Genomic DNA, 15,171 nt, shown 5'->3' with positions numbered 1-15,171 from the left:
TTTAAACAAATTAAAACAACACGGATAAAATACAAAAGATAATTAAAAAGCAATTAAAGGACAACAGAATTAAAACAAAACAAAAAAAACCCCCACAAATCTATTAAAATACAGAGAGTTAAAAACACCACAGCAGGATTAAAAACCTTCTCCTGGAGAAAACAGTTGCCAAACGCCTGTTGGAATAAAACAGTCTTCACCCGCTGGCAGAAGGTGTCTGCTGCCAGTCCAGCTTCTCTGGGGAGGGAGTTCCAAAGTGGGTGCAGCCGCCGAGGTGGCATGCGTTATTCTTTCTGCCCTTTTATAACAACCTTATGTGGTAGGGTAGGCTGAATGATATAGGTTACTCAGTGAGCTTCATGGCTGAACAGAGATCTGAAACTTCCTTGCTCTTGTTCCACACAACACTGGGAGAATCGGTGCATTTCACACAGGCCAGAATAGCCAGTAGGCCCAGTCTGGGCTACCAGCCCATAATAATGAGGGAGGGAATTGAGGCCAAATCCCTGAATATGTGGCTGATTTCCCATATCTAATCAGCAATGGAATAACAGAAGCCATTGTCCTGAATGGGAAGTCGTTGGTCCAATAATCCTCTACTATTGTGAGAGAAGAAGATGAAACGCTTGTATAAGCGTCACCCGGGGCCAAAAAAAATCTGGCTAGCCCCCGCCCCCGTAGCTACGGCTCTGCCTCAAGCGTTTGTCTTTAGGAGGGTACTCCAAAAAAATAAAATAAAAAAAAAGGCTGACGCTAGTCTGGCGAAGAGCTGCCCGCGCTACAGTTCTGCCTGAGCGAGGAGACGCTTCACCTGACGAACATCTGCCCGGCTTCCTCCGCGAGAGACAGGAGCGCGCCCGTCAGATTTTGAAGGTTGCGCGCTTCCGAGGACCATTCCGTCCACGTCACGCACGCACGCTCCCTCCTCCTGCCCCCGCCCCTCTGTGGCCGTTCCCGTTTTGGTCATCCCTTGAAGCCCCGCCCCTCCTGCCGGGCCCCGCCTGCCCGTATATAAGGCGTGGGGCTGGCGACAGAGAGCGAAAGTAGTTGTAGCAGCCGTATCTGCGAAGCGGGTCTCTGGACTGGAGCGCCATGGCAGGTAAGGCTCTTGCCCTGGAACGGGCTCGAGGCGCTTCCTTCCTTCCTCCTGCTTCCGCGCCGTCAGCCCCGGGGGGAGGCTGTCGCGGCTGCTCGGGCTTCCTGCCCGGGGGCTTTCCCCGCCCCGTCGCCTCGGGCCAGCCGTTCCCTTCCAGCCCCAGGGTGCCTGACGAGCAGCGCCAGCCTCTTCCGCGTTGTGCGCGCTGCCCGAGCCGGGAGGGCTCCTTCACTAGGAAGCGCAAGCGGCGCTTGGCGGCCCAGTCAGCGCGCGCGCTCGCACAGTCCGGGGACACCCCAGCTGCTCCCTTTTGGTCATGGCGGCTCCTATTTTTAGGCTGGCTCGTGAACGGGGCTGGCGCGTGAGGTAGGGGGGCTCGAATGCCTGCGGACGCTTTGCCCTCCCTTGTTCTGGACGCCCTCCCCCCTCTCGCCCCTGCAGTGGCTGGTGGGCTCTGAATGGTAAAGGTCACCATGTGGAAAATTGATTCCTCTTAATCATCTCTCCACCCCCACCCCCGCTCTAATTAGCAGGTGATACTGGCTTCCCTCGTCCGTTTCTTGCTCATTCCAAGGGGGGGGGGGAAGAGAGAGAACCTCCTTGTTTGTTTGCACCCCCCCCCCCCCACAACAACATACACACAGACTTCCTTTACCACAGAGCGGGCCTGCTGCCTAACATTACTTTCTCTTGTCCTGCTTACCGTTGAAACCTATTGGTATCTGTCTCGGGTTGCAACTGATGCTGTTAACTAGCCAGAATGATCCCCAAACGGGTCAGATGTTTGTCTGGATCAGGTGCTAGCGAGTTGAAAGCTTCATTACTTGTGTAACCTGAAAGCTTGCTGCACTTTTAAAACAGAGGGATCTACTACAGTGGTACCTCGGGTTACATACGCTTCAGGTTACATACGCTTCAGGTTACAGACTTAAGAACTTTGCTTCAGGATGAGAACAGAAATCGGGCTCCAGCGGCGCAGCAGCAGGAGGAGGTCCCATTAGCTAAAGTGGTGCTTCAGGTTAAGAACAGTTTCAGGTTAAGTACGGACCTCCCGAACGAATTAAGTGCTTAACCCGAGGTACCACTGTACTGGATACTTGAGAATGCAATCAGTGGCTCTTGTAACTCCCTGTCCTTAAAACCTGCGTTGCAACTGTTCCTGTATCTTTCAATCTGTGGCCTGTTTGGGTTTTTTTTAAGGCCCCCCAAATTGATAATGACTTGGAACATGCAGAGCAGCTTAATTTATCTGAATATTAGAAAAGTTGGCCCCTTTCACATGGCAGTGGAGCCCAACATGAGTGGAGTAGGAGCCTGCAGCTGCAGGTAAATGTTAGGTCAATGTGATCTCTTCCTACATACAATAACCACCTCCAGACAACTATAGGCAGATGCTAACCAGGGTACTTCCATTATGGGCCCTTGTGGAAAAGACAGTTGCCTCTTCCCACCCCATTTACCAATTGTATACCAATTGTATACCATTGTATACCAATATCCAATTACATACGCTCCCTCCGAATATAAAATGTAGCATATATCTTTTCAGAATGCATATAAATGCATTCTGGGTTCAGAATGCATTATAGGTCCATTTTATACAGAATACTAATTCCACACGTCCTCTATGGCAACCACTGATGCTAATCCAATTCCAGCATGATTTGGGATTATATTATTTCCTGGACTCTGCTAGCGCTCAACCGCAAACCATCTCTTCTATGCTTCCTGTGGTTGCCTCAGGGATGGCAGAGCTATTTCCTCCTTCAGAGGAGAAACACAATAGAAGACCTTCTTGTGTAGATATGTGTGCATGCACTAAAGTTTAGCTGCTGAAGGGTCACATGTAGGTTCATTATGCCATGGGCTCCTGGTTTTGAGACTTCACAGCCATGGTTCTTATAAAACTATTGCTGCTGCCGCCGCCACTGCTCTGCCCCAGATGACGTTGAGAGGGAAGAGGAATCACTTCTGTCACTTCACATAAAAATTGTTGTGATGGATGGCCCAGATAATGCAGTTTTATCTGAATGTACTGATTGTAGAGGTTCACACCACTTCGGGGACAGTTCTTATAAGGGGGAAAGCAACTGATACTGGTAAGTGTTTGTTAAGACAGGAATCACTGATGTGGTTTCCTATTTCAGCTCTTTGTGCTTTTCAGAGCTTGGATAGGGTCTACTAAATCTGACTAAATCCAGATTCCCTTGGAAAAGTGAAGTGTGTATGCATTTCCTCTGTGTGTCTTGGGACCACAGCATCCTGTCAAATGTAAATCCGCCCATGGGTTAGGTTGAAATCCTAACACCTGGGAGTGACTTACTCAGTCTGCAATGTCCTCTGTCTTGAAAGTGAATATGCAGACAGACCTCAAGACTGCAACATTCTTTTAGCCTGGTTCTTTGTACTTTTGTTTTTCCTTGTCTCCCCAATGCCTTGCTTTGTGTAACCTAGTAAAGAGAACTTGAACTCAAAAGCTTACTGCAATTTTGTCATTGGTGACATTTTGGTTGGTCTTAATAAATGTATTGCCCGGTTCTTATGCGCAAAACAAAGCTACCTTTCCTTTTATAAGCAAAACATGACCCTAAGTATGGCCTTTCTGCTTCTACCCATCTTCCTCAAACTTGTTGCCATTTATGGAAAATTGCTTTCTTTTTTAAGCTCACTACCCTAATAAGAGTTATAATTGTAAGTAGCTTATATATGATGCCATGAACCTTGAATTTCATGGAGGAGTATTCTATTCCATGTTTTCTTATATGTATGTATGTATTGATGAGCTTGTTAATAATAATAATAATAATATTTGTACCCCACCCAACTGACTGGGTTGCCCCAGCCACTCTGGGCGGCCTCCAACATATATAAAAACCTTTAAAAGCTTCTCTATACAGGGCTGCCTTTCAACAATCAGTTGAAACCATATCTCTTCAGATAGGAAGATGGTGATTTTAGCAAGTTTTCTTCTTAGAGAAAATCTTGCTGGGTTGGAAAGGACAGACCTGGCAGCAAAGCTGCTTTAGATCTGTGTAATTTGAAGAAGCTATTGGACAATGGCTCCTTCAAGTAATTTATAAGGAGTCTGACAGGGTTTGGTAGGGATGCCCAATTCAGAAATATAAGACGACTCTGTCAAGGATACAGCATCCTGCTTTCCATAGTACTGAGCTTGATGCCTTCTCGAAGCTGAGAAGAGCATGAAAACAACAACATTTTTCTTCCAGCAGCTGGAATTCAGTAGTATACAGCTGCTGAATAAGGATGTCCCTTTTAGTCATTAAACTGCCATCCTCTCCTGAATTTATCTCACGCCTTGTTAAAGCCATCTAAGTTATTGACCATTGCCATATGTTATGGTAGCAAATCCATAAATCAGAGATGGAGAAGTTGTTGCTCTCCAGGTATTGTTGGACCACAACCCCTTCATCCATGACCTTCAACCATGTTAGCTAGGGCTGATTAGCTTGGAGTCCCAACAACATCTGGAGGACCACAGGTTCCTCATCCCTAAGTTATATCAGTACTTCCTTTTGCCTCTATTAAACCTACACCTACAACAAGAACTCCAATTTCTTTAACGAAATCTATTAAACCTACTGCAGTCTGTGTGGCTAAGTGACCTTGAGTGCCAGTACCTTTGACAGCTACTTTTTCCATACCATGCAATTATGTAAGTATCTAGTGGTTCTCCTTGGTCACTTTAAAACAACAACAACAACACACCCTAAGAATTCCTAAATCTTTTGCATTTCATCATGGAGTTATTTCTGACCCACTGTTCATCTAGATGGCTTTTTGTAAACCTTCCAGTTCTAAGGTTACCCCCCCTTTTTTTTTTAAACTGAGATGGAGCTATTGGAAATGCACTGAATAATCCAAATGTGACTATGCCGGAGATGCACATGCAAAGCATTACAACAGTTGCAATTCCTTTTAGGAAAGGGACTGGAAATAATCTCTAGCATGGAATTTCTTTTTCCACATTGCTGCACAGAAAGTTGTTTTGATTGAGCTGCCCACCATGACCTCGAGACATTTTCTGATTAGTCACTGTCAATTCAGATCCCAGCTATTCTCATTCAGCAGCTGTAGTCTTGATCGACTACTAGTCAATCCTCCATTTGTATTTATCATATGAACCTGAGGTGTGAGGCTTTCCTTGCCATAACAGTCTGATAGTTATATGTAGCCCTTCATAATATAGCCTGCCTGAAGACCTTGGAATCAATGGCGATTTTGTTTTTATACATCTGTAATAATATGAATGGTCAACAGCCTACTGAAGCATAAACCTTACCAGATATCTATACAAAAGCATTTTTCTAATAGCATTTTATGGGAAAACACATTCCTGCCATGACACAGGTATAGTTTTAATTGACACATGCAACCACCTTATAGATGTACAGCAATATTTATTCAGTTCCAAAACTCAAGCTTTAGGCATGTTAAGAGTCAGGAATTATAAGCACTGCTTGATATGTTTTTGACAGTATTGTTTCCTGCCCTTAAGCATATTCATCTTGGACTGGTAGAGACACACCTCTGAATCTTGTCTCTTCGTGTTACTCACATGTATTTCTGGGAAGCATAGCCCCAGCAGAAACAGCTCAGTTTAGTTTCCCGAAAGAATACAGATGGTTGAATGTGGAATAACGCTAACAAATAACATGGTTCGCAATCTCTTTGTTCTATACCTGGTCAGAGGAACTCTGGAGGAAATAATGGCTGCAGTTCAGAATGCAATGTAGCGAAACAGGGCCATATTATATATACCCCCATCAGGTGTTTGTAACTTCTTTTCTGTTGTGTAGCAAGTTTCGAAATTACCCCATAGTTTAGTAAGCCTGAGGTTTGAGTTACATGTGTTGATGGCAAAAGACATGCACACGAACTTGACAATTCACATTCTAGATTAAAGGTGCATCATTGCTTGAAAAGCAGCTAATATGTATGCAAGCAGGGTGTGGTTACTTGAAGGAAGGATGCATTAAAAGCTGAGCATCCTGTGTGGCCTGTTCAAGCATGTTATGTCAAGTGGTCACACCATGGACATTTTTGTAGTCTACTTTTCCCACAGCGGCTTGGCTTTAGAAATGCATGCATTCTACATCTACGAAGCAATGCCACCCTATAAGGTCTGTTCTGGGACCAATGTTTCCCAATAGTCCTTGATTTGATAGTTCATTTCTCAAGATACTTGCCTGCAGCTGCAAGATGAAAATGGTAAGTTTGCACATTTTGCAACCCAAGACAAGTGACCATTTTTTAACATACCTGTTCTGGTGTAGAATAGTGAAACCCCATTAAAACCCTAATTAAACATGAGTTCTCCAACTTGGACAAAACAGGAGAGCAGCCTCTGCTTCTGTTCTGCTGTTGCCTCCCCTGCCCCATCTAACCTGCCTGCTTCAGGTGCATCTTTGCCATGCCCAGAATTACTGACAGGTGATCCTACCTATTGATGCAACTTAGAATTCCAGGCACAGCAATACATCCAGGAGCATTCTTGCAAGCCTGGTGATGAGGGGATCATGAAATGCATCACTGATGATGTCCCAGTGTTTCCTCTTCTTGTCATAGAGCCATCATGAGCTTTGACCAAAGATCCTGGTGTGTTTTTGCACATCATGGTAAGCTAAACAATGAATTACCATGAATGAGCCAGTGTGCTGGTACCCAGAAAGAAGATTACATCCACTTCACTTCTTCCCTGGCACTGCTGCTTCAGTAACTGGAGCTAAGCCATGGTTTGGCTTGGCTACTAAGACTCAAGATTTCTGGACTTGTACCTTTATTATCCAGTCCATCAGCTTTGTGTATGTTTTGCTTAGAAGCCCCCTCCCAAATAGCAAAGGAGAGAGAAGACTTGATTAACTTTGTGTGACGGTCCTGGGATTGTGATGAGCAGCTAACTTACTCATGACATCTCAGGAACAAGCAGAGCTACTCGAAGTAGTTACATTGTCAATACCTTCCAAACAACAGTATCAAAGGCTACAGAAAACTCTTCACAGAAGGAATGAGGGTACAATTGCACTTAGGAAGAATTCAGTACAGTTATACCTCGGGTTGAAGTAGCTTCGGGATAAGTATTTTCGGGTTGCGTGCTGTGGCGACCCGGAAGTAATGGAGCACGTTACTTCCAGGTTTCGCTGCTCGCACATGCACAGCTGGTCAAAATGATGTAATGCGCAGAAGCGGCGAATCGCGGCATGCGCAGATGCGTGGACGCGGGTTGTGTTCGCTTCTGGATGTGAACGGGGCTCCGGAACAGATCCCGTTCGCATCCAGAGGTACCACTATAATCAAAACCACAAATGATGTATGTGCTGAACTTGAGCTCAGATTTGCAGTAGCTCAAGAACATTATCCAGGTGTGCTTACAGACACTTGCTGGCCACAGCCTTTAATTATTCTCCAACTGAGAAAGTTGAAGTCAGGGCAGTAGCTGGTTGATAACTGGCATACGGGTTAAAGCTGTTTTCTTCCTTAACATGGGTTTTTGAGGCCAGATGACACTGAGCCTTGCATGAACTTAACAACCATGGATGTAGCGTTACTTGATTTTTCTAGCAGCCAGGATAAATATGGGCAACTTGCAGATTGGGCTCATGCTCAAGGACAGGTGGGGCTGTTAGCAGTGGCAGTAGGTCAGTCATGAGTGCCTGGGGTAGGAATGAAGAACCTGTTGTCCTTCAGAAGTTCTTGGACTCCAACTCCCACCAGCCTTTTCCAATGGCCAATGGTCAGGGATGGGAATGGGAGTTTGAGTCTAGTAACATCTGGAGCACCGCAGGCTCTCCATCCCTGCTGTAATGCTACAAAACTTTGGCTAGGTATTAAAGCTGAAAGGACAAGAATTGCATTACCAAGAGAAACAGTACCAGTTACGAAGGACTATCATTTCTGTGTTTAAGCATCCTACCTCCACTCCAGCTGCTACTGCATGCACTTAAAACATTGCCAAAGTTGCATGTATCATCTGCAGCACTCTATTCCTTGGTTTATAGGTGGTATATAAGTTGTTGAAATAAAACTAAAAACATGTTTGTAATACTAATAAAAAAATCACTCCAGTGCTATTATTGAGTGTACCATAGCTCAATCTCCAGGTGGCTAAACCTGAGCGTCCAGGCATAGCACTGCACAAAATAGCTCTTTTAGATGCATATGAAACATAACTGGTAAATTCTCTTCACCACAATTTAACTGTAGCCTAGCCAAATATTTGAGGCAACAACATTGATTATAAAAACTTATAATTCAAATTATGTACCGTAATTAATAACCATAATTAGCCCTCCATTATACAGCCTATTAGGCTTAGATTGAAAATTCTCAGCTTACGTTTCCTTGAAGGATTTGACTTCATGTAGCACTCCTAGGTCTGGGAAATTCATGATGCCTATGGCTGATTACCAAAGTATGAACCGCCTTCACTGAAGCTGATGCAACTTGAAGTGTGAGAGATTGTGTCTTAATGCTCTTAGCTCAATAGCAAAATTACACATTCATAGATGTCAAATTTCTTATCCATTAGACCTTGCCTAAATCTAACATTTCTATTCATTGGTGGGAAGCTTCAGCTGGGACATAGTATCTCTTTATAATTTGAGCCTGATTAGTCTTAAGGGTTGTTTGTTTCTCTTTTTCCTGAAAGGAAACTAGTTTAATTCTAGATTCTAGCAGCAAAAACATATTTGCACATTTTGCTTCAGAGGGAGGACAACCCTGTCTGGATCAAGTATACTTCTCAGTTCCCAGACCCAAAGCCATTCTCCCATGGAGCCCACTCACTTTACCAGGATTCAGCATCAGTTTGTTGGCCCTCATCCAATCCCTCGCAGCATCCATACCAAGGTCCATGGCTGCACCTGGTTTCAGATTTTGTAGAGCTGGGTGTTATCAGTGAATTGATGACCTAGTGCTCCAAATTGCCTGGTGGCTCCTCTTGGTGGTTTCAGATAGGTGTTGAAAAGCATTGAGTACAAAATAGTGTCATGTGGCTCCCCACAGAATGATTGGCACTTGGCAGAGCAACAGCCACCCAATGCTATTCTCTGGAATTTACCTCCCAGCTTGGTACAAAACCATTGCAACCCTTTGCCTCCAACCCATCCTCTCAGAATAAAGACAGCCATTAGGTCTGACTCGGTTCCAAATCTGGGCCTGAACCCAGACTGGAATGGGTCTAGACAGTCAACCTTTTGGACACATTTGCAAACCAGAGAACTTGATATGGGCAAGAGCTTCTAAAGCTTTAAATACTCAAGTCACAGCTATAGATCTTTAGACTCTGAAATACCTCCAGACTGCATCAGTCTGCCTGCATCCAGCTAAATGGAATATTATATATGCCTTTATTATACATAAAGGCAATTGCACTGCTCTCCCTTACTTAAGCAGGAAGTACCATGCATTCAAGAAAATTAGTACAGCTCAGAGTTTGTCTTCCGTTAGCTATTCTGGTGTGACTTACACAATCTGAATTGCTACACAGGTTTCTTAGTAATCATGCAAACTTAAGGGTTCCCCTTTTGCAGACAGAATTAAGCTGGTTTGCCACAAGGTGCAAAGATTTCAATTCAAAACATTGCTATGCATTGAAACCCAGTGTTGCACAAGCAGACTTCATTTCAGCCACTGGGACTTTGTATTTCTTCTCCACCCCTGTGCAGGCCCCCATGTGCCCCCAAAGTCTGTTGCTGGAGGCTGGGGGCCCTCAAACACATTTTGAGGGGGTGTATTGAGGGCTGCAGGATGAGCTATTGTCCATTCCACTTGTGCATGGACAGCACAGGATACAACCCAAAAATATATAATTAAAACAAAACAAATTGACTTCCTTCTAATCCGTTCCATGGTTCTATTATTTATCAAGATACTGCATGTCCATAATTAAGTTTGTATCATATTTAAATCACCGATTATCCATTCATAATAAAATTACAAGTAATCTTAAAACCCTGCTAATGTATTGCCTGTGTACATTGCTTCTCTATATATGCAATACAGTTTTTCTATTCTTCCTTAAATTTGTTATCGTCTCTTCCTCTTAATTTTATCATCATTTTTGCCATTTCTGCATATTCCATTAGTTTAACTTGCCAACAGCCCAAATTGTTACAGTAAAGGTGGTGAAGATAGATTGTTCAGCTGGTATACAGAGAACTCTAAGCAGTATGGCTAGTAGCAGTAGTAGTTTAAAAACTGAAATTTGGACCCGCTTAATAGGCAAAGCATTCCAGCTTCCACAGCCAGAACCTTAAGCGTACTCTGTGTAAGATGTAAATATTTAAAACTTTGGCACCACACTGTGCAGATTGTAACAGCAAATAAACACTGAGTGAGGATGAATAGCTAAAGCTGCTAAAAAGATGGAATGTCAGCTATTGCCCAACTGAGACTGTAGAGAACAGTGATTTATTACTGGACGAAGTTACTAAGATCATGCTATGCTCAAGCATAAGAATTCATCCTTTAATAAGTAGGAATATTGTTCTACATATTCCACCTTGCACTACTCTAGTGATTAATACGTGTTTTCTAATTTGTGGTCAAATGGTGTAAATGAAAACATCAGATACATTTAACAAAGGCTGGTAACAACTAGAACTCTGTAAGTTACAAGTCTGCAAACTGACCTGCTAGAAGTCTGTGGAGGATCTAGTTAATTTGTGCCTTCTTTGTTGCAAAAGAATTCAAATAAAGCACATTAAAGGAATATTATTGGCAAACTGGGGTTAACTTCCACTCACTGTATAGGATACGTCCCATGAACTCCCATATCCTAAATGTCCAAGCTGAACATTAGTATATAAATTAATGGAATGAAAGCATCTTGAATTATGCATGCGAAATAAAGTTAACTTAAAAGCCTTGCTGGAGCAGGCAAGGGTCTGTCCCATATTCTGTTCCCACTTGGCCAGGCTGATGCAGGAGGATGAAGGCACCAACCCTCCCTGTTGCCATCCAAAAACCATTATTTGGATACATGCTGCTCCTGAGATTTGGAGGTTTCAGTTAGTCTGAGAATAAGATCCTTTGTGCTGAACTCAAGAACATATGAAGAACCCTAACTCCTCCAGTACTTGCTACTAATGTGACTTAATGTGTCTTTTTTTCTCCTTAAGACCAGTCTTTTGTGACACTAGCCACAAACGATTCATATGTGAAAGGAGCACTTGTACTGGGGTCCTCACTGCGAAACCACAGAACAACAAAGAAGTTGACGGTACTGATCACTCCCCATGTCTCGGATCCCATGAGGTAAGGTGCATAACATACGATATGCAAGCCACTAAAATAAGAAGTTTGGGTTAGTCTCTGCCAAGTACATTGGAACCTCTACTCACGACCACAATCCGTTCCGGAGGCCCGTCCTTATGGTGAAACGGGTTGCTGGTAGAAGTGCCATTGTGCACAGGTGCATTCGGTGGTGGCCCACTTCTGTGCATGTGCAGACGGCAGCAGCCACTTCTGTGCATGTGCAGACAGCGGCCGTTTCTGTGTGTGCACAAATCACGGCAAACCCAGTGTTTACTTCCAGGTTTGCCGCAGTCGCAACTTGGAACTGGCCTAAGCAGAGCAGAACATAAGTAGAGGTTCTACTGTAGAGGGAAACTGAAGTAGGTGAACTCTCTTTAGGAGCATTTTTTGGGCTGATTTTATTTTAGCTAGACAAATGGAAATATCTGTTAACACAGTAGTATATCCTTTACAATTTTTTTACTGAAAGGAAACAAAACAGCTGTGACTTATTTCTCCCTCCCCAATAAAATCCCTATTAATTCTAACTGGAAGAGAAATTCCCATTCAAGCCAAAAAACTGAAGCTGTGCTGAGATAGTTTACTCCCCCCTCCACCAGCAGTTAAACACTAATGCCAGTCTTCATGGCTTGTTTCTCCTAGGCATTTCCTTCCAAAGTTGTTGCCACCACCAATAACAGTGCATCCTGTTTCTTCATTCTGGTATAAGGCAGCCGCTGTATAGTGGGAGAGGACTGCCTAGAAATTGATTCTAATCGAGCATATTTGTAGCCTGGTGTTGGCACTAGTTTTCCCTCACATCTGGAGGACCAGTGTGCTTCTGATCATATAGTCCAAAAGAAATAATGCATGTACAGGTGTCTGCTTCACAAGATCTAGTCAGTCTGCCAATGGATGTTGGAAATACTGTAATACAAAGACCTATGCAATTATTGGATCTCCAGGTACAGGTTGGAACAGAAAGTAGATAACTAATAAAACACTATTTGATCTCTTGGTGGGGGGATCAGGATTGTATATGGAAAATCTAGTTAAAAGGAATGATTTGATTAATTGAACTGCATCCTCTTCCTGTGAAAACTAGTCCGACTTCTAAATGGTATGCCAAACATGAAAGAAACTTGACAGCACAGCAATTGTCACAACTGGATTGCTTTATCTACATGTGAATTATTTCCACTATCTATCTGTGGCCTGAACTGGTGCACCAAAATTGCATGTCATAGGAGCTGTAGTTCCTTGGTTAAAATGTGATGTCAAGTGCATGAAACATCATACACGAGCATTTCTTTTTCTAGAGTTTAAAAATGGTTTAAACTCTAGAAATTTGGTCTACCATTCACTTGGGAAGGACTTAGTTACTGCTGCAGAAGCTGCAGAGGAAAAGAGTTGTGGAGACAGAAGTCTGAAAAGCTGCAAAAAGATTGGAACAATTGAAAGTTGTTGGACACTGCAGCAAAGGGAACCAAAAGAGGCCCATCACGGGAGTTAGCAGTTGACCTTAGGCATGCAATTTGATAAGTATTGTCTTGGTTAAGGAAAAGATCTAGAAAATCTATTTTTAATTCAGACTGTAAGATTACTTTTTTTTCTAAAATCATTTCCTCAAACCATTCAGACATTTTGCTTTACAAAACTTTACAGCATATTTGAGCAAAAGATCCCTGCATTGCAGGATCCTCACAGTCCTTTCCAACTCTATAATTCTATGATTCTGTTTTGTTGGGGGTGGGAATTGATCTGTGCAATTGACGCACGCCTTAAGTGCCATGTCGCTCTACCTGGTATTGGGAGTTGGTTGGGCTGGTTAAAGGGCTGTTTAGTAGAAACAAAGAAAAATAATATCCACTTGGTGGCAGTGATGAAGTTAACAAGTGGGGGCTGGTTTAGCTGGCTGCCTGGCTTGTCTCCCTCCTCTCCCACAGTTACAACCTGTACACTATCCAAGTGATAACATCCCACACTGCAGCTCCTCCACACACCAGTACCATTCCTTCTAGAAGCTGGGGTAATACTAGCATGGGGAGGGATTACTACAATAATCATCTTCCCTGTGGTCTGAGGATTCTGAAACTACTTTTGTAGTTACAGGTAGGTAGCCGTAAAAAAAATTCCTTCCAGTAGCACTTTAGGGACCAACTAAGTTTGTTATTGGTATACCATCTGAAGAAGTGTGCATGCACACGAAAACTCATACCAATAACAAACTTAGTTGGTCCCTAAGGTGCTACTGGAAGGAATTTTTTTACTTTTGTAGTGAGGAATAGAGCAGCAGAAGGTAATGTGAGAAACATCCCCAATATGCTACTGCTTGCAGTATTACGGTTTTTTATAAGCTCTGAATTTGAAGAAGCAACTTAAGCTTCTGACATCAAAGAACTACAAAACCAGGCCTTGTCTTGATTGGTCTTCAATTACAGTTTTTGGTGAACAGGTCCCCTGTCCTACCCAAAATTGACTCTGCACAGTAGAAATACAAATGTTCAGATATTGTCTCAATACTCTTCAAATGTAGAGTTGTAGAATGCTTTCCTGTTTATTAACGGCATAGTTGCTTCTGCATTTAACCCTTTTGTGCATGTAGCAGTTGATCACTCAAATATATTTATGTGTCATGTTTTAGTAGCTGCATTTTACATGCAATATAAATGGTGTGTTTACTATGTATACATAATAAAAAAGTGTTACATAAGCATTTCCATAAAACCTAATCTTTAAAAGTCCCTCTCTAAAATGTCATACGGATTTAGAGGGAACTGAAGGAATTACACAAACTGTTAGTGCACTGCAACAAGGTCCAGTGTCCAAATGAAACAGTCATTGCTACAACCTAATAGCACAGAATCAAAATATCGTAGGAGCTTCATTTTTAAATTTTATTGGTGTTCCAACAGTGCTGACGTAAAGTGTATTCTGTAACCAAATTGGATATTGTATGAATATCTCAGCTGCTGCCCAGAAGTCTTTGCACAGTCTTTAAAAGCTCCTTCTTCAGCTCCTGCAGCTTAAAATAGCCAGCTGTCTTATCAAGTGTGTTCCTAGATCTTTCAGACCCATATGTCTGTGTGGGTTTATGCAGGTCCTATATATGCTGACAGTCCTTCCATGCTACTAATTCACGGCCTTTCAAGAGCATTACCTGAAGGTGTGCTCTTTAGAAAGTTGCCACATGGCTAGGCAAATTCCTAAAGATGTGTTGAGTGGAAATGGAATGAAGCAATCTCCTTTCTCAAAAGATCTGTGGAGAGGTGGGAGTTAATATGGTTGAGAGCAAGCACTGAGCATTGATATAAATTATGACCATTCGTTTCAATAGGAAAGTATTGGAAAAAGTTTTTGATGAAGTAAAGCCAGTGGATGTCTTGGACAGCGGAGACTCGGCTCACCTTGCACTGTTGAAAAGGCCCGAGCTTGGTATTACATTGACAAAACTCCATTGCTGGGAACTAATACAGTACTCAAAATGCGTTTTTATGGATGCAGACACGATGGTATGTACTACTTGTTTAAGAACACATTTGTTTGTTGAATCTCTTAAAATTTTAGATGGATATTTATGCAGCAACTTGAGTCGTGTGCGTATTATTAAAACAAATTGTTTTGCCATGCTTGACTTGAGACCCATGTGCTTGCCAGCACGCTGCAAGAGAAGCTAAACTTAACCCACAGCATTGAATGCACCCAGCTGTTTTGTGCCAGCAGCATCTCCTTCCTCTGCCAGTATATGGGCAGTGATGTCATCCTAAGAACAGAAGCTAGGTTGCATGAGAAGTTCCTAATGTAAGCTGTGGGGCAACCTC

The 15,171-nt window shown here is 43.0% G+C and overlaps 1 protein-coding gene across 6 annotated transcripts in view; it reads left to right on the top strand.

Moving 5' to 3' along the window:
- The first annotated feature begins 967 nt into the window (after nucleotides 1-967).
- GYG1 (glycogenin 1) overlaps nucleotides 968-15,171 on the top strand; it is a 33,766-nt gene continuing 19,562 nt past the window's right edge. The window contains exons 1-3 of one of the 6 annotated variants that reach the window (XM_081008208.1): nucleotides 968-1,099; nucleotides 11,236-11,371; nucleotides 14,688-14,862. In XM_081008208.1, coding sequence (XP_080864334.1) covers nucleotides 1,093-1,099; nucleotides 11,236-11,371; nucleotides 14,688-14,862 — 318 coding nt within the window. In that variant the 5' untranslated portion in view covers nucleotides 968-1,092. Of the gene's footprint in view, nucleotides 1,100-6,774; nucleotides 6,919-6,976; nucleotides 7,128-11,235; nucleotides 11,372-14,687; nucleotides 14,863-15,171 lie in introns of those variants that run through there. The other 5 variants (XM_081008210.1, XM_081008205.1, XM_081008207.1 and 2 more) reach the window with 5 other exon arrangements.

This window comes from Podarcis pityusensis (genome assembly GCF_964106645.2).
Source record: "Podarcis pityusensis genome assembly, chromosome: 5".
Taxonomy (NCBI): Eukaryota; Metazoa; Chordata; class Lepidosauria; order Squamata; family Lacertidae; genus Podarcis; species Podarcis pityusensis.
The sequence above is the reverse complement of the archived record's forward strand: the minus strand, read 5'-3'. Positions and strand labels throughout refer to the sequence as shown.